At 38.6% G+C, this 25,941-nt stretch overlaps 1 protein-coding gene across 7 annotated transcripts in view; it reads right to left on the reverse strand.

Moving 5' to 3' along the window:
- CTNND2 (catenin delta 2) overlaps nucleotides 1–25,941 on the reverse strand; it is a 692,458-nt gene that overhangs the window by 153,392 nt on the left and 513,125 nt on the right. For all 7 annotated transcript variants that reach the window (XM_075744821.1, XM_075744820.1, XM_075744818.1 and 4 more), the window contains one exon: nucleotides 21,932–22,064. In XM_075744821.1, coding sequence (XP_075600936.1) covers nucleotides 21,932–22,064 — 133 coding nt within the window. The remainder of the gene's footprint in view (nucleotides 1–21,931; nucleotides 22,065–25,941) is intronic.

Here is a 25,941-nt window from a genome sequence, read left to right on the forward strand (position 1 = left end):
CACAAGACCATGGCAAACACAAAAACGCACTTAATGCAATAAAGTTTTTAGGAGTCCCTCCTTGTACATTTAATTACTTGGAATGTGAGCAGCTACTGTAGTCTCTGTAAGGATGTTATATTAACAAAATTGGGAAAAGCAAAGATGAAAAGAAAAGGAGTAAGTCTACACAAACATAAAGACAAGGATGATGGATAAATCATGGAAAGTTTGTTCTGTTACGATTGAGGGAGACCCTTAAGTGACGCAGACACAGAAGTCTTGTTCATTCCTAAGGTGGCCTACGAAATCGATTTCCAATGGAATATCTTATATAAAATATCATTCTAGAAAAAGCAAATCTTTGAGGCAAACGATCGAGAAGATAAAGAATACCGTGAAATACTTATTATAAAATCTGTTTGCCACAAGTCCATCCTTTGTGTTCTCTGGCACTATTTGCTCCTCAAACAGTAATCAGTCTTGGATCTAATTTAAGAAACTAGACTGATTCATAACTAATATACAAGGAGTATAATGTTTTAGCTTCAAGTAAGTTATACAGACATGTCTGTCAGAAAGTTTCTCCATATGTGTTGTTGGCTGAGGTGCAAAGCAAGCCAGGCACTTCAGCTGGCCATTTTACCACTTCCAGTAATATTTTCCCTAAAACACTAAAAGAGAGACAGCTATAGAGTGTTCTCAAAATTGCAGAGAAAGGTGAGGCATTAATTTTAGAATCAAACTTTATGATGACAAAGTTTTGAAATCTTTGTGTAGTTGTTCTTGCATGGGCATATGAGTTCTTGGGGATCTTTGCAGGGGGGAAGGCTTGGGAGTAGGAAATGGTTAAACAAAGCACACTAAAATTTATTAGAAATTTATGCTCTATCTACTAACTTCAAAATATTTAAGTATAATCGATGTATGGCATTTCATGAATCTAACACAAGCTTCACTGCAAATAAAGACTGAGAAATGATTCAGCCTTTGAGGTTCCAAAATCAAACTGTTCAAAATTACTCCTTGATAAAATAGAAGTTCTCTCTTTCTTTCTTCTACCAGCTTATCTGGCATATTCCTATTTTTGTAATAACAGATAGACGCAGTAATAGATCAGGTTTGTAGTTAAAAAGTGTATATACTGAGATGTTACAGTATTAAATTACAATGTAATAATGTGCATACAGTTACCACACAGCTTTGGGCTAAAAGCCAAAGTGACAGTGTTTAAACTAAAATATTTTCCCTTAAATAGGCATTATATCAGTATACTATGTCCAGCTTTCTGAGCAATATACAGCAGCCAGTACTACACGCAGTGAATACATGAATAGACATTGGTACAAAATATCAACTTCAGGTGGAAAAGTTCATTGATCTTTTTGAGAGCCCATGCTTCTGCTGCTCAGGCAAACCATGACATCTTTCAGTTCAGAAACCAGAAAAACAAATTAAAGAGAAAAGACATTGCAGTATATCTCATTGGTCAAAACTCTACCCATGTGAACAGGATGACTTGCCACGAAATAATGTTCTCCCTTCCAAGCTAAGAAAAAATTACCAAGTTTATTTGGGAGGGGTAGGGAGTAGGGTTGCTTGTTGGCTTGTTGTTACAATCCATCACCATTTAATCTTCAGATTAAAATATGTTCACTTCCTCTACTAACCAGATTCTCAAACCCAAGCATACTACATGAAGAGCCACCTACATAACAAAATAGATGACATTTATTGAAACAGACTAGAAACAAAAATTTATGCATCAGTTCCACAAAAGGTGAACCAACCACTGAGCTTCACACTTCAACCTCCAAAAAGAAACAAGATCTGATGGAAAAAAGAACGCAGTTAAAAAATACACGAGTGTTCTGGTATGATGAGTAATATCAGGAACGACAGAATGAAAACACGCCTGCTGATCTTTGCGGTTCAGATTTTTAAAGCACAATATGCTGAATGAATATTTTAATTGCTTCAGTGGTAAAAAAAAAAAAAAAAGATTCTGAAGGAGAAAAAGTATTAACTTTGTAGGAAAAATCATTCGGTGCACTATAATTCATCTGAAGACCCAGAGGGCTCTGCCGCCGTTCAGAGGCAGGCTGTGCCTGTGCTGTTTTCCCCAGGCTCCCTCTCGGACACAGCCAAGCGGCCTCTCAGGCTCCTCCCAAGTTTCTCTTGTGGACACTCTCAGGTGACGTGTTTTGCTATCTTCTGCTCCTTTCTAAGGGAAAATGTCTGGTTCTGCCACATTCAGCTCGGCATTCCTGAGCTGCACCCTCCCTTTTCAGTCATGGTATCTGACAGCACACTAGTATGCAGCTCACGCAGCTGACTGAAGTGATTCAAAGATACTTTCTTAAAAGCAAGGGCATTAAATATTCATCCAAAATGCGTTTCTGTCAGAAAAAAAAAAAAAAACGGGTAATACAACAGAAATGAAACGGATGTTACATAACACGTTACCTAACTTGACAAAATTTCTTAAATTCTGCTGAAGAAAGAACCTATTCTTACCTGGGAAAGACAAGACTTATTTGGCAAACTTACTTTGAATTTTGAGGCTCAGATACTTGGCAAAGTGGCTGTGTCATGCAGGCAGAGATGAAGCTTATTCTTCACAACTGGGAGCTCAGTTTCTGATGCTGTTCTTTATCTGGATTACTGTCTCGCTTTGGTTTTGTTTCTCCAACAGCCCATTATTCACCAGAAGTCTCACTCCATCTCTGTGTTTCCATCACATATCTATATAGCTGTTTAATACCATACTCTAGCAGGTTTAACTACGCCTGACAAATTATGAGACTGTGATGGATGTTATCAGAATCTATTTACATTTATGGAAACTGAGGTAAAGGGAATGAATTTCTTTGTTCAAGTCCTTTATAGAGTTAGATCCGTGGCCTGGAGGACAATTCTGACCTAGTGAGTCCCTAGGGGCAGATCTCAGCCAAGCTAAGTTGTCACGGCTCCAGTGAGTTCAGCAGCAGTGCTACTGCCAAATGTCTTTGCCAAGAATACTGCAATGGGTGGATAAACATCAATTTTCACCAACGGGGCATCAAATCCCACTCCTCCAAAGGACTTTTGATAGATACTTCTGTCTCTCTCCTGACTTTATATGAAGAGAACATTTCTTAATCTAATATTTATTGACACTTCAGTGGTTGCTGCCTCGCTACATCTAGGAGAAAAAGAAAATAGAATACACTGCAGCCTGCTTGCCTACTACAACCACATGATCAGCATAGTACCAAGTTACCAGGAGATACAGGAGACCAACTCTGTTCTCACACAGACTGGTCCCATAGTGGCCACTTCTGAAGTCCAAAGAATTACCTTCAACCCTGCAGCACAACTGAGTTTGCTCAGTCATACCATAAAGCTTATTCTTCCTGTCTTGAATATATTGTCCCTTTTTTATGCTGTCTCTTCTCAAAATTAAAAAAGAAAAAAAAAAGAGGATCAGACTAGAAGTATTAAAAACGCTGGGTGAATCTGTGTTATGATGTTTCTAATCCATGGACATCGTTAATTTCTGAAAGTTCTTGCCTTTTTTTCCTCACTAGATATATTTTGTGTATGTCTTCGGAAGATGCTGTTAGAGAGCTGCTAAATAAATACATCAGGCTGGGTTCTTTCACAAATGGCATTATATAGCATGTATGGAAAATCCTATCATCAGGACCAGGAATTCCAGGATGCATAAGTTTGAATTCATTCTGTTGAGCTTTCTTAACAACAGCTCAGTGTAAACCTGTGCTGATCAAAGTAAGAGGTGAAAGAATGGAGATTACATGAGTTTTGTCATGAAAAATTTTCCAGGGAAGAATGCACAAAGCTGCTTTCCTTTGATGAAACACGTGTCTTCTTTTTCCAGCAATTTTTTAAACTTTTCTTTTAAAGTTGGTCCTCCATCTTTAATGTTACTGTCTACTTGCTGGTCAGAAGAACTTGCTCTGGTCAAGTTCCATGACACAGACAGACAGGACAGGAAAAGGTGCGAGACTTTCTGGTCCACAGACAGATAAGAGTGCACTTACATCAGCATGATTCCAGAGTTTTCTCCTCTCGCATTGTATGAAGTTTGGTTTTGCATTGCATCTGGGAACATATTTGTATCCACAGTATGCAGATACAAAGTGAACTGGGGCTCGAGAAGGTGTTCGGACCAGTGCTGGAGGCAGTGAAGATGTTATCCATGTCCTAATAAGGGCAGCCTGGATGTCCCATGCCAAGAGCCTTTGAGAAATGTAATTTAACAGTTTCAAGGCTGACTTTTGATTCAATTGATTTGGCTTCAGCAGTCAAGAAGCCAAGATCAGTTCAGAGTGTGGTTACCACAATGAATTTTCCATGACAGTGGACTGTTAGATATTTAATCTACCAGGAGTTACACGTGACCAGCCTGAAGCACATACATTGGTAAAGCACGTCAATAATACATTGATGATATGTCTGAAACAATACAGATAAACTTGATTACTGTATGACTTTAGCACGTGAATTATTTGACAGCTTGGTCTTCTAACTAATATAAGAGATTGGATGGATGTCTGCAAGGAAAAGAAATGTAGGATGCAAAAGGTATGTAGATACCTGGAATGTAAGGACACCTGTTTTGTGAGGACATCTTGTCAGTGGTTGTCCAGTATATAAACACAGATGAGACAGGAAAATTAATAAACCACACTTACACATGCAAATCCTATAGAAGAGGCAACACCAAGGACAGTCTGTGAAGTCACTGCTTGACGGGCTGCTGAAGGAACTGCTCAAAGGCTTGGAGAGGTTCAACTTGAGCTTTGTTTAGCGATAAAGGGAGACACACACACGCAGGGAGGAATGAATGACAAGGTTATCACGGGTGTTATGGGAAAGAGCATGCTTATGGGATGCTTTCCGGGGACTGTGGCAATGTGCAAAGCTTATGGAATGTTTAGCAGAATGGCACAAGAAAAAGGGAGACATCCAAATGCATGGGGGAGGAACAACATGAGAAAACAGAAGAGTGTGATGAAGGAGGCTCATCAGGTATAAATAAGTTGCGCTTCAGTACGCTTGTCCAGCCAAACCCTGCACCTGATCACTGCAGTCTGTTTTATTTTCTTATGAAACCTAATTCCTAACAATTGTCCTGGATGAGGATGGATTACATTCTGGATCGGCATAATGCTAGTGAACCTCAAGCTGCAGTAGCCAATGAGCAGGATAGGAGACGTGTGAAAGCGCCATCAGAGACACCGTACATCTAGGGGATAGACACCGGTGAGACCAGGGTCTCAGGATGTGCTACTAGGCAGACCAAAGGTCTGAGCCAGTTGCTGGAGAGACCTCTTTGTGTCTGCGTGTGTATGAGATGAGACCTGCCAGCAAGCTTTGAGCCCGATTAGCTGGAGATTGAGGACCACGTACTATTGTTCATTTTCGCCTGAGTGCTGCTTTGTGTGCATGGCATGCCTGTGCAGGCACTGTTCTCATGTAGATCTGTTGTGCGACCTAAGCTTCTTTAACATACATACCTAACAAAATTAAGAGGTAGATAGTAGAAACATCTGTTTCTAGGATGATCCACATCTGATTAATTTCTCACTCATTTATTGCATTGGTTTTGTAGCTGTGTAATTTAGGTTAGCATATACTACACTATACTTGAAATTTTAACTGGGTTACATGTTCAGCCTTACATCATATTTACTGAAAGATACAGAACAAGAAAAATCACCAGCTGGCTCGATAAGCTAGTCTAACTGAGAAGTGCCCACCGTCTGATGCAATGCCGTAACACATCCTGCTCCATTTCCAAGCAGCAGTTAAGAGTTTGGTCCCCATCACTCCGAAGATCAGTAACACTAACCCCACAGATGGGAGCAGGTGGTTCATGCAGCATTGGAGCGCTACTCTTATACAAAGGATACGTTGTAGTTAGTGGATCTAACACAGATCTCTGTTAAAAGAAAAAAAAAATCCAGAGACCTCTCCTGAGGTATATTTAGCTTCCTTTGGGAAAGATGTCTGGATCTACAGGTCTTGGTATCTTCTCCCTGCTTTGTATTACACTGGTTAAATATAACCTTTATTCTTTTTGAGACTACTTTGGTCAACGGACACTTTCTGTGCTCTAAAAAGAACTGACAGAAGGACAATTTATGAACATGGGACCTCTCAGGAAGTAAATAAAAAAAATAAAATTACAGTGTAGGTATTGTAGAAAATACTGCAGTTGTCTTATTTACCTTACTTTTCATGACAAATGCATGCCAAAGCATGCACAAATCTTAACACAGCTTGAAACTGAATTATTGTCAGATGTAAGCACTAACAGCATTACAGTCCATGACCTTAATTGACAAAACACACTACCTGTCACTGATTCAGCACAGAAGCCATGCTGTTCCTCCAGGCTCTCTGCTTAAAGTCTAACAATTGGATGTGAAAACTCGACTGGCTTGCTTCCCTGGGGATGGGGAAGGTTTGCCCAGAAAGTGAGGATAACCAGGACTGTCAGAATGAGCAGAATTCACGCTTTGACTTACGATCAAAAGTATTATTTTCTCACATTTAGAAGGCCAGATAACTTCTCAAATGTGAATAAAATACAGGCGAGTGATCTTTCTTTGTATCAAGGTGTCAGAAAACTGGCCCTGGAATCTAGCTGTTGCTTATGGCTTTACAACAGCAGAAGCAAAGTCAAAGCAAATAGACATTAGCTCTTTCGACTATTACTACAGTTTTCAACTTTATTTTGAAATGAAAATTGTTCTATTCCTCCCAGCAGCGAAGAAGAGAAGCAAAACCCTTTCTGTCAATCGCTGCATAATGGGTATTGCCTCTTCCACCCCTCAGAAGGCTGTAAAAAGCAGAGCTAGAGATCCAAAAAGTAAGAAAAGTGAAGCTTCCAGTTTTAAACAGTTTAGCCAAAGACTGTTAGATAATTAAGTATTCCAACACAGCCTAAAAATACTGCTGTGACAGAAACCAAAACACCCTTCCTCTTCTATTTATACTTAGCAAGTGGGTATCTGAGATATTGTTCAAATTTTGCCAGTAGGTATAACTGGAACATCCTCTTCTGCATTTAATTGTGACTACCCAGCCTAACAAAGTAAAATATAATGGAAACAGAAGAGGATTAAAGATAGGTGACAAAAATTGTTAGAGACTGACAGTGTTTCTAAAATAACTCAAACTCCTCTTCCCAATAAGACATTAAGTGTTCCACTACTAACAGCTCCACAGTCCTAATCTGAAGATTAATTCATGGTTAAATGCTTACTTTCCACATCTTTCTTAATAATCACTTTTGAGTAACTCTTCATCCAAAGGAGGTGAAGGAAATCTAACAACAATCAAGCCTTTTTAGACATCGTAGATATTAATTGCCAGCTTAATTGACATAATACACTGCATCATCCACCACTTATTCTGTGACATTTCCATTATTAAGAAAGCATGTTTCAATATATCAAAACACAAGTGTTTAAACACATGCAATTATTTTTAATGCCACTGTGTTACATATGGAATGCAACTGAAAAATAACTGACTGCTAGCACAGGTGATGGTATATATCCAATAAACCCTAAATTAAAAGGATGATTGAATTTAAGTCTGCTTCTGGAAATGTTTCGTAATAATTGGTTTTAACGTTCTTAGATGCCGATTTTCTAACTAGCAGAGTAAGTGCTTATTATTTCACACGTGAACGGATTCCGAGCAATTCTCTTCCACGGGTGCGGGAAGGAGAAGCTCCAAGTGAGCAGAACCCAATGTTGAAAGCATCCCTAGACGCTGGCAGGCAGCGTGGCGTTTCCGAGACACTCCTTGACTCCGGCCGCCCTGTTCCTCCTGGGCTCGCCGTCTGAGCACACCGCTGCGGGCGCTCCAGCAAAGTCCGAGAGGCTGCCGCCCCCACAGCAACTTGACTGCACTGACCGGTTATACACAGTATTAAAAAAAATATTACATTTCTGGACTGACTGACTGCGATTCCAATTCCTCTCCACGAGACCTCTCTGTTAACTTATCTTTGCCTGTTTTACGTTACTAAAATGGCTTTCATCTAAGAGGAAAAAACCCGCTGTGTTTTTCGGAGAAGGGTTTGGAAGACGAGCAGCCTCATTGCTAGCTAGTTTCAGAGGGCTAACTCCTAAACCTTAAAGTGGATGTGAAGGAAAGAAAACAAATCTCCATCAAAACTGAATATGGGAATAGTATTTAGTACAATATGTCTCTTAAGATAAATGGTACTGGTCCAAACTTTAAGTCCTCTCCACTATTTCGTCTGACGTGCCTATGGAACAGCAGGTAGACAATACAAAATCCGCTCATTGCAAACACATGAGAGATTTGTTACAGACAAATTTACCTGTAACATCATAGGGTAATTTAGTCTCATTAGCAAAGTAATTTGCTACAAGTTTAAAAAAGTGCTGAGCAATTTTAGCTTAAAATAGAGTGGAATGTTATGCAAATTGCTGCATTAGCTCTGAAGTCTAATTTGTTTAAGGAATCTGAATCAGAGTTTGGATCTAGGTCCCATTTACGAATGGTTTTGTAGAAGTGTCATTAAGGACTTGTTAGATCTGACACAAAGGAAACACAAAGCTGTAAACAGGTATAATTTAAATAAATTCAACCACTGTACATATACCATGTTCCGCTTTAAGTTAAAGAAGAATTGCTTTCTGTGTGCAAAACTGCAGCACATGGAGATGGAAGGGGTTCTTTTTTCTGTGTCCGTAGAAATCAGGTACGTGTTTGGAGGAACAGCTGTGTGACACCTGAGGACACAACATGGGGTCAGTACTGAGAAGCTTGTTTTCTGGGAGTGGATATTCTATTTCTCTAACTGAGTGTGCATTTGTTTTTCCCTGTGTCTCTTAAGTGACTTCTTTAGATCCTGGGATCTATGTATGGTGTTAACAGAGACTGGAAAACATGTTGTGAACAGAAGGAGACTCAAAATTATGTTCTAAAATTGCCCTGAAAAGGTATCAACAAACGTGCTGCCTCCTCAGTCAGTAAGCCTTAATGTATTCTGCACTGTGATACATTTTGTTTTACATGCTCGGTAGGAAGGCTATGCTTATTATAAATCAAGGTTTTAGCATGATTTTATTTTACACTAAAAAAAAAAAATCTCTGGCTAGATATAAGTTACCTGTAATAGTAAAGCAGTTTACCCTAATGCTCTTAAAAAACATTAATTTGTAGACAGACACAAGCATCCTCTTCTAAATCTAAACATCAAGCTTTAAAGGGATCATACAAATAACTCTCCTAACTGCAGGCACAGAGCCGACCTAAAGTGCTTGTCTGACTGTGAAGGTAGCTGAAAAGCGATTTTCAATCCCACTGTTAAAAGCACTACCTCCTAGGATGAACAGATCTGCACTGACCTGCATTAAGCAAGCTTCTCAGCTTTTGAATCACTGCGGGTATAAACTAACACTGAAGAACACAAATTAGGAAAAATACACACAAGCCAAAGCCCTTAGAAGGTACTGTACTTAATTGATTTTAATTTGGGGTCTTTGCTTTTTGAAACAGCCAAAAAAGACACAATACTAAAGAAGGTTCAGGAGTGTGCACTTTATAGATAATGCAACGGTAATATTAATTTAGGATGCAAAAGACACTGGCATTAGTCAAGCACTGATCTAGTACTGTCTGAAGTTAAATGAAAAATGATGATTAACAACAAGGTTTTGGATCATTGACTTTCTGGTATTTAAAACAAATTAAGCATCTATTTGAGAATGAAGGGTTACATTTATTATTGGGGGAAAAAATCAACATACATACTTCACCTAAAAACATCTTGGTATCCCTATAACTAGATTCCTAGTGAAGTTAAACAAGATACAGCAAATTTAACAATTTTTTTTTTATGTGAAGACAAAGTAAGTTTTTTAGACGAATGCAGTAGGTCAGTACTTCAAATATTCCAACAGTAACAGAGGACATCGACTTAGCGTTAGATGAACACTTCTGTAGCTATAGTTAACTATATTCAGTTAAGTGTATTATTAGTGGGATTTAGTCAACGTGAGCACAAATACCATCTTGGAATGAGGTGGTCACCAGTAAAGACCACAGAACATTCATTTTTTTCAGTCATTTAAGCCTGAACAACAGAACAACTCTATCTGATGTTTCAGCTCTAATTGGAAATTCAAAACAATCCTTTTTGGATGCTTGCTGTAGCTACCTCAGATAGTTTGCCTCACAGAATTAAACAACATGCCACTTCTTCTCAGATTAAAAATACATTTACAATTTATTAGATCAAGCCTCATACTGCCCCCTGATGACCTCTGCTCCCACGACATTCTCTACTGCGATTTAAACAAGACGTATTCTCTCCTTATAGCTGATGTATTGTCCTCCAAAGAGTCTCTCAATCAGATGAGAACTTTCTGTCTTAAAGCTGAAGTATTTGGGGAGCCAGTTACTGTCTCAAAAGCTAATGAATGCATTCTCGTAACACCCCTCTCTGGTAGGAAGTTTTGCTCATAGAAACTGAGGCAGAGAAAATTAAATTATTTGCCTAAAATCACAAAGACAGGCTGTGGCACAGCTACAACTACGACCTGAAATTAAAGAGTTCCACCAGTGCAAAACTGCACTGCAGGATCTTTCCTCCGTCTCCCCATTTCTGTGAGTATTATAAATGGAGTAAAAGTCAGCACAAGTAAACCTGCCTGATATCTAATGTACTTCATGATATCCACAGTACAATATGCAAAATTATACATATATAAAAGGTATGTATTACAAAGTGTGTGTGTATACATATAAATGTACTTGTACCGATTTGAATATTGTCTTCCTTTTGACTAGCTCAGGTTCTCTTTGCCTTCTAAAATCCACAACTTTCTTCTGATTTTTTCCTAAACCTCCTATAGTCTTTGAAATAGGGGAGGACCAGAACTTCATGCAGCATCCAGGACATGTGCAAGACGGACTTGCGGAAGGCCCCAGCAACGTTCTCTGTTTCGTTCTCTATTGCTTTCCTGACGCCTAACCTTCCATGTGCTTGTTGGACTGCCAATAAGCTTCAGATGACACTTTCCAAAAGCTGTCCAGCATAACTCAAGACCTCTCCTTTGCAATCAGCAGAATACAGAAAAAGCATACAGAAATGAGGAACAAGCAAAAATAACCATCAAAAATAGTGCCACCTCACTGCCAATGGACTCATCTGCTTACTATTCTATAAAGCTTGTGAGTTGCAGCAATTTTTCAGTTGCTCCTGGACGTAAGAATAGGAAAGTAACAGCAAAGTAGCAGTTTCAGAAAAAAAAACCCACCTCACCCTAAACCCTGTAATACCTTTGTGTGTGGAGTAAGGAGCGTGTCCCTTTCATTAGGGCCTTGCTTGGTTAACCACGTGCCTGCAGTACGTCTATGTCCAGTGACGCCAACAGCCAGGTCCAGCAGCGCTGCTCACACTGGTGGGCACCATTCCCACCCGCTCTTCAGCGACTCCGGCAGCAGCAACAGCTCAAATATTAGGGGCTGATTCGAACCTATTGTGTCATTTATCATTTTGCATGAACTATTTCTTTATATACGTTAAATGATCCTTATAGTGGGCACTGCAGTCCCACTTTTTATACAGAGGAGTATCCAGGAACAAATCAAATCTCTTTGTGAAACTAAAAAATGTTATTATATTCCACATAACTTTTCAAGCTGTATCTCACAGATCTAACACATTTCCATCTCTGCCTGAACCTAGGTCTCTACAACATATCAGCCTTAGAAACGTCAGCCATTTATTAGTAAGTAGTACTTCTTCCAGGATGAGGAGAAGGAAAGAATCTGGCCCACGACCAGTAAAAGATGTACAAAACTTCAGGCTTTCAAAATGGATAATTTTTCATATCTTGTTTTTAATTGTCTTGTTTTTTCTTTTATTCCTTATGTGGTATGAGTCATACTCTTGAGTTATACCAGCGTAAACCCTAGAGGAGCAGGACACTGCTATAAGTTGATTCTGAGATTACATAAAGGACCCTCCGGTTCCAGCGACTTCAAGTAGTTTTCTGCGGTGGCTGGAAAGACAGGTAGGCATTTTAATTTTAGAGCTTTAGGTGTCCTTATGGCTCTACAAACCTGCGCCTTCTGCTGCAGCCACTCTCGGCAGCTTAGCAACAGCCATCTCTTTGTATTTTTAAACACGCTTTGGAGATCAGCTGATGGTCTTTCCCTTAGATGTTTCATCGCTGTGGCCTTTTTATCAGGACTACAATTCACCTTATTGAAATAATTTTGCTGCTAACCTTTTTAGTACGGCTATGTTGAGAAAGCATCAAATTACAGATATTGATATAAATCTAGGTTATTTTATTTCTATACATAGTGTGCAAAGTCTTACTGTGGCTCACTGGATGATGAGAACAGCAATAAAAAATATGCTCTACAATAGGAAAGCAATCCCCTGCATTCATACTTCAGCGTAATAAATCAGAGAAGCAACTGGCAGAAGAGTTATGAATAGAAAGAAATCTATGGCACATATATTAAAACACTATACTGCTTGAAAAAGTTCCAAATATATTTATTGTCCATTCAAAATGTGGGAACATCATGTTACTTATGTCAAATGACACTGTCATTCAGTGTGTATTACCTTTCCTTCCCTACTGCCTAATATTTTCAAATACTAAAGATACAGCTTTTACAAATGTTGTAACACAACCGAGACATTTTTTCCTCAGACCAGTGGAGAGAGATTCACGACCGAGTGCAATGTTCTTCCTGCATCTGCCGCGTGCCATAGAAAGTAGCATGAAGGCATTCATCTTGCGCACATAATACCGAGTTATTTTTCTCTCCTCCTAACTGTGTGAAAAGTATTATTGCCAGCTAATTGAATTTATTGCCTAAAATTCTCTTGTACGTGGTTACTCACTCAGAGGCAAACTCTGGCTGGCCTGAAGAAGACAGAAACCTTTAGCCAGTATTGTCATCTCCTGCAAGGCAGACACTGCAGGAACGAGTGCTAAACCCAGATAAACAGGAGGTCCAGACAGGTTTTGTTCAAGACCTCACTCACCCCCTTCACCCCAGAAGATGACCAGTGCTGGGCCCCTAAAAGGCAGCAAAACAGAGGTCAGACTCAGCACCCCAAAGACGTTTGCAGACACTGTTAGCAGTGTAGTGCGTAAACAGGATAGCTCAGACGACAGCAGCGAAGCAGGGACAGTCATTAATAATGAAAAAAACCCACATTTTGGTTTGCTTTGGCTCTAAACAATCATTGCTAACTACTTGTTAGCTTCACAGAAAAATGTACCTTAAAGAGGAATTTCTGGGAAGAGTGGGCAAAATTTTGTCCATTTGGCTTTTCCCTGGAAAGGGAATAACGGAGCGGGGGGGGAAACATGAAAGCAGTGTAAAGCTGGGGGGGGTGTGTGTAAAAACACAGATACATATTCTCAATATTACACCCACTTCTTGCAAAATAATTATGTTTTCAGTCCCTTTGTAAATTCATTGATTCAGTCGCTTTGTGAGATGAGAGACAATGATGTAATGTTACAAAATGACTGAAAACAATGGGAAGGCAGCAAGCAAAATGCTTAATTTCTGCTTGTCTAGCATTAACTCAGAAGAAACAACCATGACTAGATGTTCAATTACGTTTATGAAATAATACACTCTTGTTTACTTATTTTTGAAACCACATCGCTTTACAGGACTGACACTTTATTCCCCAGTTGAGGCTATTTTTCAAAAGGATTATTTTTGAAATGTGAATGCAATAAGCCCAAGGCATTAATCAAGATCTTTAGCAGAGCAGAGGAGTAAAAGACAAGAACTGGTCCTCGCAATCTGCCGCTACTTTGCTGTGCAGTCTTCAGTTAACATCTTAACTCTTCATTTTCCTCTTTTAACTGAATGTTACTCCAGTGGGGCTTGTCATTAATTCACTTATTTAACAAGTCTAATATTTTCCTAATCTTACATCAAGTAAAATATACGCCAGGTGAGTAGTAAATCATTATTATAATTCAGGCAAAGTATCCTGATGGTGAAATCAAGAATAACCATGGTTAAATGACCACAGAGGGATCCCAGAGTGTACAATGCCACTCCTTCTGTGATACAGAAAGCACAGATTGTGGAGGCACAGCACAGCACTCAGTGACATTCATTAATACTCAGTCTTAATAAATGTAAAGTCTGCGCACGAAACAGAGACACGCATTCCATCGTCAGGAGAGATAAATGTCATAAAATGATAGTGCATAAATTAGATGGTGAAGCTGAATGGAGAAATGCATTCAGAAATGCTTTTGAAAGCAAGACTATCAGTTTAAGATTTAACTCCCTGCTAGAAGGTGGGCTTTTATGCTTAAAAAAAAAAAAAAAAGTGAAAAGGCCTATCGTTTTATGGTTATCCATGTTTCTGGAATTCATTAGCAATATAAAGACAATTTATTAGCAAGAAAAAAACAGATTGATACATTCTGATAAATTTGATTTAGTAACTCAGTGTTGGACTCTAGATTGGGAGAGAAACCGAATTACAATACTTTAATGCTAGTGAATAAAAGTGTGTTTTTTATTAGCATTATTCTAAATAATAATGTTTTAAGACCATTAAGAGTGTAAGTGGTCTTAATAACAGTGTTAACACAAACTATTGTGTCAAGACCCATGCAGCCATTTCTGCCTCATCTGTTTTAGTTACTATTAAAAAGGGAAAATGTTCGGCCACAGGGCTGTATTACAGAGGATGAGTTAGTGCTGCCTTGATTCACGCAATTCAAACTAAAAGAGGAGAGAGGGTATAATGGAGATAGCATAAAGGGACATCCAAAGCAGACATATTAGACATTTCAAACTAGTGCTGCAGTTACTGAAATGCTATCGAATATACTTTCCTGCACACTTACGAGCAGAGAAGGGCTTGGAGTGCAGAAATCATTGTTATACTCTGCAGAAACAGACCATTTACATCTGCCTGCCTTAACACAGAAATACATCTCAAGCCACTGACTGCTGGAATAAATAAAATGGAAAGGAGCAGAGAGATCACGAGAGGTTATATAGGTCTGAAGATGGGATCAAATGGGGATGATTTGAAAAAAAAAAACCAAAACCAACAATAGTAGAAAACAAAGGTTGCTTTCAAAAAATCTCCTATGGAAAGAAAGAGAGACAAGCCATAGTTAGTATATCAGTGATGAAATCTTGATCATGGGAAAAATGGTTTTGTTTCTATAAATCTAACAAAATAGAGGATTCAGCCTTCATCTGTTTCAAGTCTGTGTTTTATGAATCTCCCAATCAGAAGAATGAAAAGACATCTTCCACTCTAAATGAATGCAACTGCAAGAATGCCACCAGACCCGCGGTGCCAGGCAAACTGGAGACAGAAAGATGGCCAGGACGCAGCCTTGCACCCTCCCTTCCGAGCCCGAGGGAAGTGAGAAAGTTGCCTGAAGGAGACCGTGGCGGTTCGTGCTCCACGGGGCTGGACACGCAACACGGGATCCTCACTAGCGACAGGCTCTCGTATAGTACCGCTGTACTTCATTAGCGTAGTTTCTACCAGCAAAAATGACACAGAAAGTGTACTTCAAAGGGACTGTTTGACATTCACTTGCATAGGTGAATACAACTGCCCAGGGAGATGGGGACATAGACCAAAGCATCCTGCATGCAGTCATCTAAACGGAGGTAAGCAAAAGCATGAACAAATCAGTGCTCATTTTGGGAATCGGGTGCAGGCAAGCACCCCTTTGTATAAATGATCATCATTAAAATAGTAAATCCCTTGTGAAGCCATTTAGGGAAATATTTCTCAAACACATGTTTAACATATGAAAACTACGGTTATCAAAGTACTAATAAAATGTTTATAACTGAACAGGGAAGCATACTTTCTCCAAAAGTATGCAATTATTGTCTGCGCTAAAATGCACGCTCAACAAATGTTTTAGAGTCTCTTTGCAATTTTTACATTACTTTTCAGTACCACCTATGAAATACTTCTTTCATTTAAATTAAATACCATGTCTATATCATCTTGCATGCAGAGATTAAAGGAGTTTACATTCTTCCTTCAATGGAAAACTGACAGTATCACCACCGGACAAGCCAAATTCCAGCTTTTAAGTGAAGAGATTTATAGAAGAAAAACACAAGAGAGAAGAGGAAGGCTACGGGAAGGTGAAGGCCAAACTGTGTTTCTTCTTCAAACACATTGGAAAAGAAAGATACTCTGTTTTCACTGGGACCCCTTATGGAAACATTGGGGAATCTTGGGGAATCTTGCAGAACACTGTAGAAATAAAATCAAGATATCCTTCAAGGATGATGACAGCACCACCAACCCCCCCTTCTGGATCCTTCAAATGTTATGAAAAATTCTGTCAGCATTAGCCAGCAGGTCTAAAAGCAACATCGTGGACTGTTTGTCCATCACCCCATACTAAGTGTAAGTATTCCGTGAGACAAAGCCATGCTAGAAACGGTTGAGTATGTAACCTTGACCATCATGGATCTAGCAGTACTATGGATGACATCAAAGTTACTACAACACTGCAATTATATGAATTATAAATGCAAAAGAGATACAGGTGAGAATAAAATATATCCTGGAAGATGACAACAATAACTTACATTATATAATGACATATTTTTTCTTATATGGCTCATATTCATATTCCATTTCAATCAGATGGACTAGAGGACAGGAAAGAAAGATGTATATTTAACAAGCCCTCATTAATAATAATAGAGAGCAACATAAGTATAAAAATACTGAAGATAAACAAGAGGTTAGTATAGTCTATGCGTGCTGCCTGACATATGAAAGAGTGGTGGTATTGTGTTAAAAGGATTCTGGGCACATTCTGAAGAACTCACAGAAGAAAATGCAGAAACACTTTTAAGATTAATGACAAAATAAATGTAAATGATGGTTTTGAGCAAGTTTGGAAAACAATTGCTTTCAGTGTGCAATCACTCATTTTTTTAGAACACCATGCAATAACATCTGGACTGATAGTTTTTTTCTAAGACTGTCTGAAGTGAGTATATGGGAATGCTCTCCAAGATAAAGAGGAAACTATCTGATCCAGCGAAGTTTATTAAGTTTGCAAGGGAATGCTTCAGGCAGGACAGTGAAGTAGTTACTGTTCTTTTATTTGGCATCTTTGCGTGATTTTCCTGAGATGAGAACCTCAAGTGCTGTGGTTTTGATGGCAAAAATTAATTTCCTAGCTTGCAGAAAGGAATCATTGGTGCCAAAACCCCCGAGTGACCTGTTACACCTTTGCAGCTGATGGCAGGCTGCCATTTTCCATGAGAGCAAAATGGTGTTGGCGTGTGAAACTGCACAATTCAATCCTTTTATATGGTGACCTCATACAAAGGAGTAAGCTGTGATTATAGGAAGAAAAATTGCTGCGGAAGAATGAATCCTGTGTTTAATAGAATGTGCTCTTTTAAAGAAATGGTCTCTGCTGAGTATTTTAAAACGCTTCTCTTTTCCTATATCCCCTGCCTGTTCCTTCTTGGCACCCAGGACCAGCTACTCTGCCTCTGCACACAGTCCCACCATTGTTGGTGTAAGAGCCCTCTCCTAAGGAGAAAATGCCATCTGAAAGGGCCTTCTTGTGCTCTTTTGCCCGATCAACTTTTCATTCACCTTCAAATAGCTGAGCAAAACTTCTTTCCTCCTTTCCTTTTGCCTTTTAGTTGCATTCTTTGCTGTCATCAATGAAAGAATAATTTATATAATGAATCCCTAAAGTATTCTGAGATTCTGAATTTCAGAATTATTATGCCTAATTGTAACAGGCTGCCTAGTAATTTTTACAAAATTTAGCCTTCTGCCTCCCTATTTCCCCTTTCACATATGTGATATCTTCAGTGAGGACTGGTAACTGCTCAATGGGCGATGAAAAATCCAACCATCAGATATTAGCAAAAATAATACAATTTCTTCAACTCCATTCTAATATCTGTTGCACCATGTAAGCACCAAGCACAAGGAATAAAGGTAGAGAATGAGAAGCACTTCTGACAGCAGATGTAGTGCCTGTCTTGCAGCCAGCAATACGTCAGGAGACTCAGAAGTAGCACTTGAGGAAAACTTTTAGGTAAGAGCAGCAGTTACAATCATACTTTTGACTAAAGACTAGCACTGAATGGTTTTGAGCAGCATAGAAGTGGCAGCATCAGCAAGAAATAACACCGCCATCTTCATCAGCGGTCAGTGTTGATCACATTTACCTATCGCCGTACTGGTATGTTCAGGGCTGGAACAGGAAAAATAAAAATTATACCAGAAATATAAACCATAATTCACTCCAGCAGTTTTTTGTGAAAAAATAAATGACTTCTGACACCTTACTAGCCAGCCTGGAGTATCTTCATATAAACAGTTACCAACTTTGTTTGAAAGTCCTGTGAGTTAGAGAAGGGCATTTGCAGACCTCATTGGTCTGAGAGAATTGCTGCATAAAAGACTGAGCAGGGTGTTTATGTAGCAATAAAGGTACATTTAGAGTTCAGAAGGACGTCTGTGATCAACACGTGTTTTAGAAATAACACATACCGTAAAGAACACGGTCACGAAGGGAAAAAGATCTCTCGTTTCCCTAGCCATACTTCAAATGTTTCTGACTGAATTCTTTCTCATAGTTGTCTTCTATAGAGTATTTCTTTTCATGGGGAGGACGGAGGAAGCAAGGGGCGGTGTTCCACACATCAGCCACAGAAATGAAAATATTTTAGAAGAGAAAAACGTAATGGTAGAACCATAAAAGGTGTCAGGAATGTCAGAAATGCATATAGGCATAGCTGCTATTCTCTGTCTAAATTTTAGTTGACACTGTTCTACTCAGAAGGAATATAAAGGCCTTTGTCCCACCAAGTATATGAGGAAGAATTCCATACAAATCCCACTAAACTCTTATGAGAGTAAGACAAGTTTACCACTATTACAAAAACAAAACTAGAAGATGGAAAGAATGGTCAGGATTGGAGGAAAGATCATTATTCACCTTTTTGGTAGGCAATACCATATAAATCATGCTTAAAAGAATCAAAAAAAGTATTTCAGGACAGTTATTTCCAGAAATTCTGGATAAAATAGCCATTAATTGCAGTGTGACAATTTGATGTTCGTTAGTGATAAAGGTAAATGACTGTTATTTTTTTCTGTCAGATAACTCCAGAGTTGAAACTTTAACAACTGCATTACATTTCAAATTCAATGCAACTAGTAAATAAACTGTTGCACAATATTATTCATTCTGTGTGTGTGTGTATGTTCAAGTGCATATTACACATTAACGCTTAACAAATTACTTAATAAATTCAATTTGCTTTTTCCTCAGTGCCTGTCAGGCGTATGAAATAACAGCAGTTTTCTTAACTTATACAATCTTATGTTTTTCCTTTCTCCAGGATTTGAAAGACCACCAAGACAGCTGTCATTTGCTATGTTGAAGCTAGGCATTTGGTAAAAGAGCACAGTTGTCTGTGCTTAGAAACAATTGGAATTTTTCAGCTTTGTAATCTCAAACTTACAACTGGACTTCCAAAATTTGTAACTATTACTTTAAGAAGAGGCTGCACGGAAAATGAAGATCAGGATGTGTCCTAGTGCTTCTTTTCCCTGCACCTTGTGTCCAAGCTGGTGTGTTTCCCTGTGACCGTGTATGGCAGAACTACCACTCTGCTTTCCATGAAGAAGGAATCGGATATTAAATGCGGTTGCTCCTAGACAGGGGGGGACTGGCCACAACACACAACTGCAACACAAATACTCTGCAGAAGAGTGAATTTTGATATCACGTTCTATTATTTAGGTTTTAGTTCAAGTCATAATTCAGACACATCTTTAACAGCACGCGAGCTGTCCCAGGTGGGTTCATCAGCACCACTCACGTTTCTCTGGCCGGGCATAAGCCTAGCAAGAATCTGGGATATCTGCTGTGATATCCCATTATCAAGAGGATTTTGAACTCCTCACACAAAAGGATCATCAAGAAATTCTTATTCAGTGGAGAGCTCAAGCAGATGAGCTTCAGGTAGACCCTGATTCCAATAAACAAACACAGAAACTCTTTAAGTGCTCTGCTGAATCATGGCCTAAACACAACAGGACTTACATTAAATACTATAGGTTGGTAGATAGATAGATAGATAGATACAGAGATAAAATAGTTTGCTAACATTGGATGCTCTAGTCTAAAAGCCTCACAAAGCATTAGAAAAGTACACAATACTTCTCATTTTCTGTCTTAGAAAAATCCACAGTATCAGAAGTCTGAAAGCGTATTATCAAGTGGACTGTTTAAAAAAAAAAAAAATGTATTTTAGGCTTGTTTCCAAAGACAGTTTACGTATTATAGAGTGAGGAATATATCAAAACCCTGAATCAAAACAAATGAAGGGGGGAAATCCTCATTTTATCTGTTACCCTTTTTCAGAGAAGTAGCTCAGAGAACTGCCTGGTGCTCTACTGTTTTATACACTTACCTTCGCCCTTCCAGCTTGCAAGCCTGAAGCTTACAAAGGCTGATGTCCTAGTGGGACAGGTTAGATCAACAACAATCAGTCTTCTTTTTCCCTAAATGGTTAGCAACGAAAAATCAAACCATCTTCTCTCAAATGCGATAGCTACCTAAGGGCTCTCAATCTATGGCTAACAGGAGGAAGCACAGATTGTACACTGAATAAATTGCTCTAATCATTTAACTGCCTTTCTCAGAGATTAATCAATTCTTTTATTGAAAAACTAATTTGTGAATAAGGATGAAAAAAGAGCATGGGGAGAGTGTGCAGTTAAAATTTTCAGCAATACCTGTAACAGAGTTCTCTTTTCCAGTGCACAAACATCCTTCATTTTAACATTCATGTAAATATTTTTTTATTATTATTTCTAAGATGCTTGCGGTGATGTACGCAACCAGAGCAGTTCTGCCAGTGCCAGCAGACCACATACTTACTTACTCACTTGGGAATTTCCTCAGCGTGAACAAGCCTAGAAGGGAAAGCTGCTATAGCCGGATAGACCCACGGAGTGGTGTGTGCTGAGGATAATGAAGCGGTAGCAAGCCAGCATCACTGCACAGCTCTGACAAATAAGCAACAGCAGATCCTGATCTCAGTTTACCTTTACATACCAGGCTAAAGGATGCCAGTACAGGCACAGATTTATGTGCACACCGCATGTCCCTGACTAGCAGTATCTCTGAGAGAGCCAGGGGAGGCAGCTGGGGCTGCTAACAGCTTCACTCATTCAATTTTAATTGACTCCTGTGTGTTCGTAAGATCCCTCAGAGCTGCCTTCCTTCTGTTTTAACTTGTGCCAAAAGCTGAACTGGTCCCATTAACCACAGGGAACAAGCAAGCAAGAAGTACCGATCAGCTACAGGTACAGAACAAAGTCTATATTGCTGTTTGAATTACATTCTAGATACAATCTGTGCTGAATTTCAAGATCATAGACCAACAATCATCGTTCAAGCTGCAAAGCCAGTGAAATTAAACTCTATTCATGCAACTATACACTAAAGCAGGCTTTGATTCAGAATCCTTTTGCTTAATTTTCATCTTCTGTGTTTGTATTTAGTGTCCAAATATTTATCTTTGAAAATCCCAAGGAAATGCCTGTATGCTTCAGTGGGACCAAGACTAGCTGTTTACTGAACAACTACTGATACAGTGTTTAAATGGTATACAGTAAATCAAAATATTCAAAAGCAACCAACCAAAAAAAGATGACAGTAATATTTTATGCATTTTTTCTTCCTCTAATGGTAAGAAATGACTACAGCAAAAGCTTGCGTAAAATGGGTCCAGACATACACACGTGATTTCTTTTGTAACTCTTTTTAAAGTACATATAAATAATTGGTGATGATAAATGGCAGACGGCACTGCTGTTCAAAAAAGGGTTCATAAATCTTACCTCTGCTTTTATTTTATTGTCTCCGAAACAGAGGTGTTGTAAGTAGGCTGCAGCATTGGACTGTACTGAGGGAAACTGATGCTGTAACATCTGTATAACTTCTGGAAGCTCTGGATCTCGCCATCCAAACTCTCTGTGTGAAAACAAACACGAAAGATTCATCAGAAATTCTGATAGTAGTGGATAAATGTGGCGACAGTTGGGCTAACAAAGAAGAAAGACATGTCTAAGTAAAATCTTGATTTTTTTCTCCCATTGTAGTCAAAGCAACCAAATCAAATATGAAGCTATTTTTCATTTTAAACTGCATTTCTCTGAAAAAAAAAAGGTTATGTAAATATAATTACAGTAAATAACTTGATGGAATTAAGTCTCTAACTGCTGAAGTTTCCTAAATAAAAATGGCTATATGAAATCTTAATATAAGAAAGAAGATACATGCTCATACCATTATACTTTCTCTATTAAAATTAAAATATAGAGGCTAGAATCAGAACCACAAATGGTTTGCTATGAAATGCTAGTTTGTCAAAAAGTCGTTTTTACTTACTGTACTCTTTATTTGATATAAATTGCTCTTATACAGAAAGCAATGACCTACTTTGTCTTTTGGTTTATTTGTTCCAGATACGGTCCATGCTCAGTGTAAAACTATTATACAGTTCTCGCCCACCTTGAGCAGGGGGGATGGACCAGATGACCTCCAGCAGTCCCTTCCAACCTCAGCCCTGTGATTCTGGCTGATAATTTTACAATTATGCAACACACACTTATACATTGGATTACTTTTAACTCTTCAGTCATACTACTCAATCTAAAGCAGCTAGGCAAACACAAAGACTTGTTCTTTGCACTTTTCTTTAATCCAACAAAGTATGAAACACCATTAGCATCAAATGAAGCAACTGAATCCAAGCGTGTTGAACAACTCTCAGCAGGTATTCTGCAGCTTCCAGAACTGAACTTCAAATCAATCTGTCACTTCAGGTAAATTTTTCCCCTCTGTGTTTAAGGGTAAAATCATTCATGAAGATGGCTTTGGACTTAGTGTCCCAAGAGACAGACATGCACACAGCCACTCTGCATAAGATACTTAATTCTCACATGCCTTTCCCGTAAGAGCAATTTTTTTTTTTTGCCATATAAATATTTTCACCATCTTCCATCTAACACTACGCGTACAAGGTAATAGAGGGAAATCAGGGGAAAGAGGTGACGTGAAAAAGGTTGTAGGTCTTCTGCAGGTTCTCTGTTGCAGTTACCACCATCGCCCGGGAGCTCATTTCCAAAAAAACCCACAAGAGCTGTTGCAGAGTCCAGCTATAATATTTGAAATAAATATTCCTGATCATTAGTTTCCTTCCCAAATTATGGGGATTCTGCTGCACTGAGGCCAAGTGTATGTATGTCACTGGGAATATTCACCTGTGTTTGAGTAAAGCTTACAGTAGCTCTGCAGTCTGTCTCAAGTAAAATCAGGCATCTCACACTTAAAGCACAAGAGTTCTCCAAGATGTGTCATTGAAACAAGATTCATTTTACAATAACAATGAATTACTACAGGACAGAGGTATTGTCTGTTCTCTTCTCATATGGGATGTTTGCCACACTGAGAGCTGTCATTACAGTCGCATATTTATGAAGATACAGAATATAAATAGGAGATGTAAAAAAATACACTCAGAATTTCATTGGCTATTTCTGACAAATTAGGTGTTAACTCATGAATATTAGGTTTCACATTAAGTGTTTAATACAAAGAAACCATGAAGATGTAATAATAAATCACATACGGACTATTCCAATGAATCTTGAGATGATATAGACAGGTAGGAAGCTTCTACAAGAGAACTTCTGCATATGTTCAGGAAGATCTTAACATTGAATTGTTATTTTGAAAAGTCAGACAACGTTGTAAAAGGTATCAGGGAAGGCTAGAAACTTCGGCAGCTGAAGATGACAAACACCACATTTTCTATGGATGCCAGGTTACTATGACTGTTAACAGGTGAAAAGGAAGTGATTCTTGGTTAAGCACTTATTTCTGTTTAAGAATGGGTAGTACAAACCCATAAACAAATCCTAAATTGACAGAGATGATAGAAACAATGTTATTTGATGTGTTAGCTTCCTCTTGTACTTGCTTTCTTACAGTTAACCATGTTAACACGTTAACAGGTTCTTCAAACACAGTAGACCTGCCTCCTATATACATGGCTCTCAACCAACCAGAGGCATCTTCCAGAAAATATTTTAAAACAAAACCCCAACCAACCCACCAATCTTACTGAAGACAAATGAATTATCCTAGCTCCATTGCTAATTTATTCTCATTTTCAAGCCTAGATGCCAAGTGCAGGTGTTGGTATTTTGGAGAGGATACAAAATACCGGAAAAAACCAGCTTGTATGACAAGACAACATGGAGGAACATGTGAAATGAGTTGTTTTACACCAAATAACTATATTTCAAAGTGCTGGAACTTCTCTCACCAAATTCTCTCCCAAAGGAAATTTCCTTCTTCATAATACTTGTATTACTTGAACAGAAAACGAACAAACCAAAAGCCCGCCAAGTCCAGCAGTACACCATGGCGCCTGACAACCAGCTCAGGTTCTTCTTCCTCTGGCCCTGGAATCCAGACCAGAAGAGGCAATGAGGGGGCAAAAGTAAAAGGTCCCTTCATCAAAGGTACAGTTAATTGTTCTGATGAATCTGGTATTTACATATGAAAACAAGGCTGTGCCTACTTTTCCACTGTGGTTTCCCAGAAGAAGAGTTAGCCAATAAGTAATGTATGAATACTTGATGGAAATGGTTGTGTGCACATTGGATGTTAAGTAGAAAATTAATTCAGAAAAGAAACCCTTCGCAGTGAATACTGAGTTTGTCATGTAACCACTTTTAGGAGAGATAATGAACAAAGGAAAAAAAGTTTCAAAATTTAGCCCTAGTATGCACTGTCATTTCAAGCAGATGGTGTCTAAGATGATTATATTTTTAGTAGCTTCTAAATGAAATACGGTAGCTATATAAAACAAACAAAAACTTCTGTCAACAGTGAAGGCTGCTTGAATAATTCTGATAATTTTAGCAGCCTTCAGGGCAAGAAGGACTAGTTTCCAGGGGTTTCAATTTTTCATTTGTTTTATAAAAGTCTCTCATAGGTGGAAAGTGAGCTAGAGAAAGAGAGGAATTTTTTTAAGAACAGTAAGCTTGCGGCTCTATTAACAACATTTACCTGAAAAATTTAAATATTGATTTTTTTTTTAATTTGGCTTAATTATGAAAAGTTAGGAAGGCTACTTAATGAAGTCAACTGGCAGAGGTCTTGAGAAGAGAGGAGGACTGGAGTTTCTTGAAGGCAAAGGTACAAAACTGTCTGGAACATTTTGCATAAATGTGGGGGAACTTTCAGGCCATGGCTCCAAGCATACCTTACATGACCAAAACCCCCATATTAAATACATATTAAAATAGAGGGCCAAACACCAAGTAAGAGGAAAAAAAACTTGTTGGGAAAGAAGGTATGTTTTACCGGGAGCTGGAATAAACTGGGTTCCACCCCGGAAAGGTAATTGAAATTAGATAGCAAAATATCTTTTACCGCCTACCAAGAAAAAGCAGTAGTAGGGTCCGTACCTGATGAACATAAGGGTCAGATTAAAGAAAGGGAGAAGAATAAGGAAAATCAAATCTACCTCCATTTCTGTGAAATATCTGATACCGTGCCACATGGAAATTAGTTAAACTGGCAACATACGAGGATCCAATCCCCAGTAAAATTATAAAGTAGAATTAAGCAAAATCTGAAACTGTAGTGAAAATCCTAAACAAACGCTAGCTAAGCCTGTGTCCTCTATTAACATCCCCATGCTTACAAGATCTGAGTGAGGCGATCCACACAGATGGTGAAACAAGCCAGAAGGCCGGAGTAAATCTGAGGAGGTGCATGGCATGCAATTTTTGAGAAGGTTATCAAACAGTGTCTGTGTAGTTGATCCAAAAAT

Source organism: Balearica regulorum, chromosome 2 (assembly GCF_011004875.1).
Source record: "Balearica regulorum gibbericeps isolate bBalReg1 chromosome 2, bBalReg1.pri, whole genome shotgun sequence".
NCBI lineage: Eukaryota > Metazoa > Chordata > Aves > Gruiformes > Gruidae > Balearica > Balearica regulorum.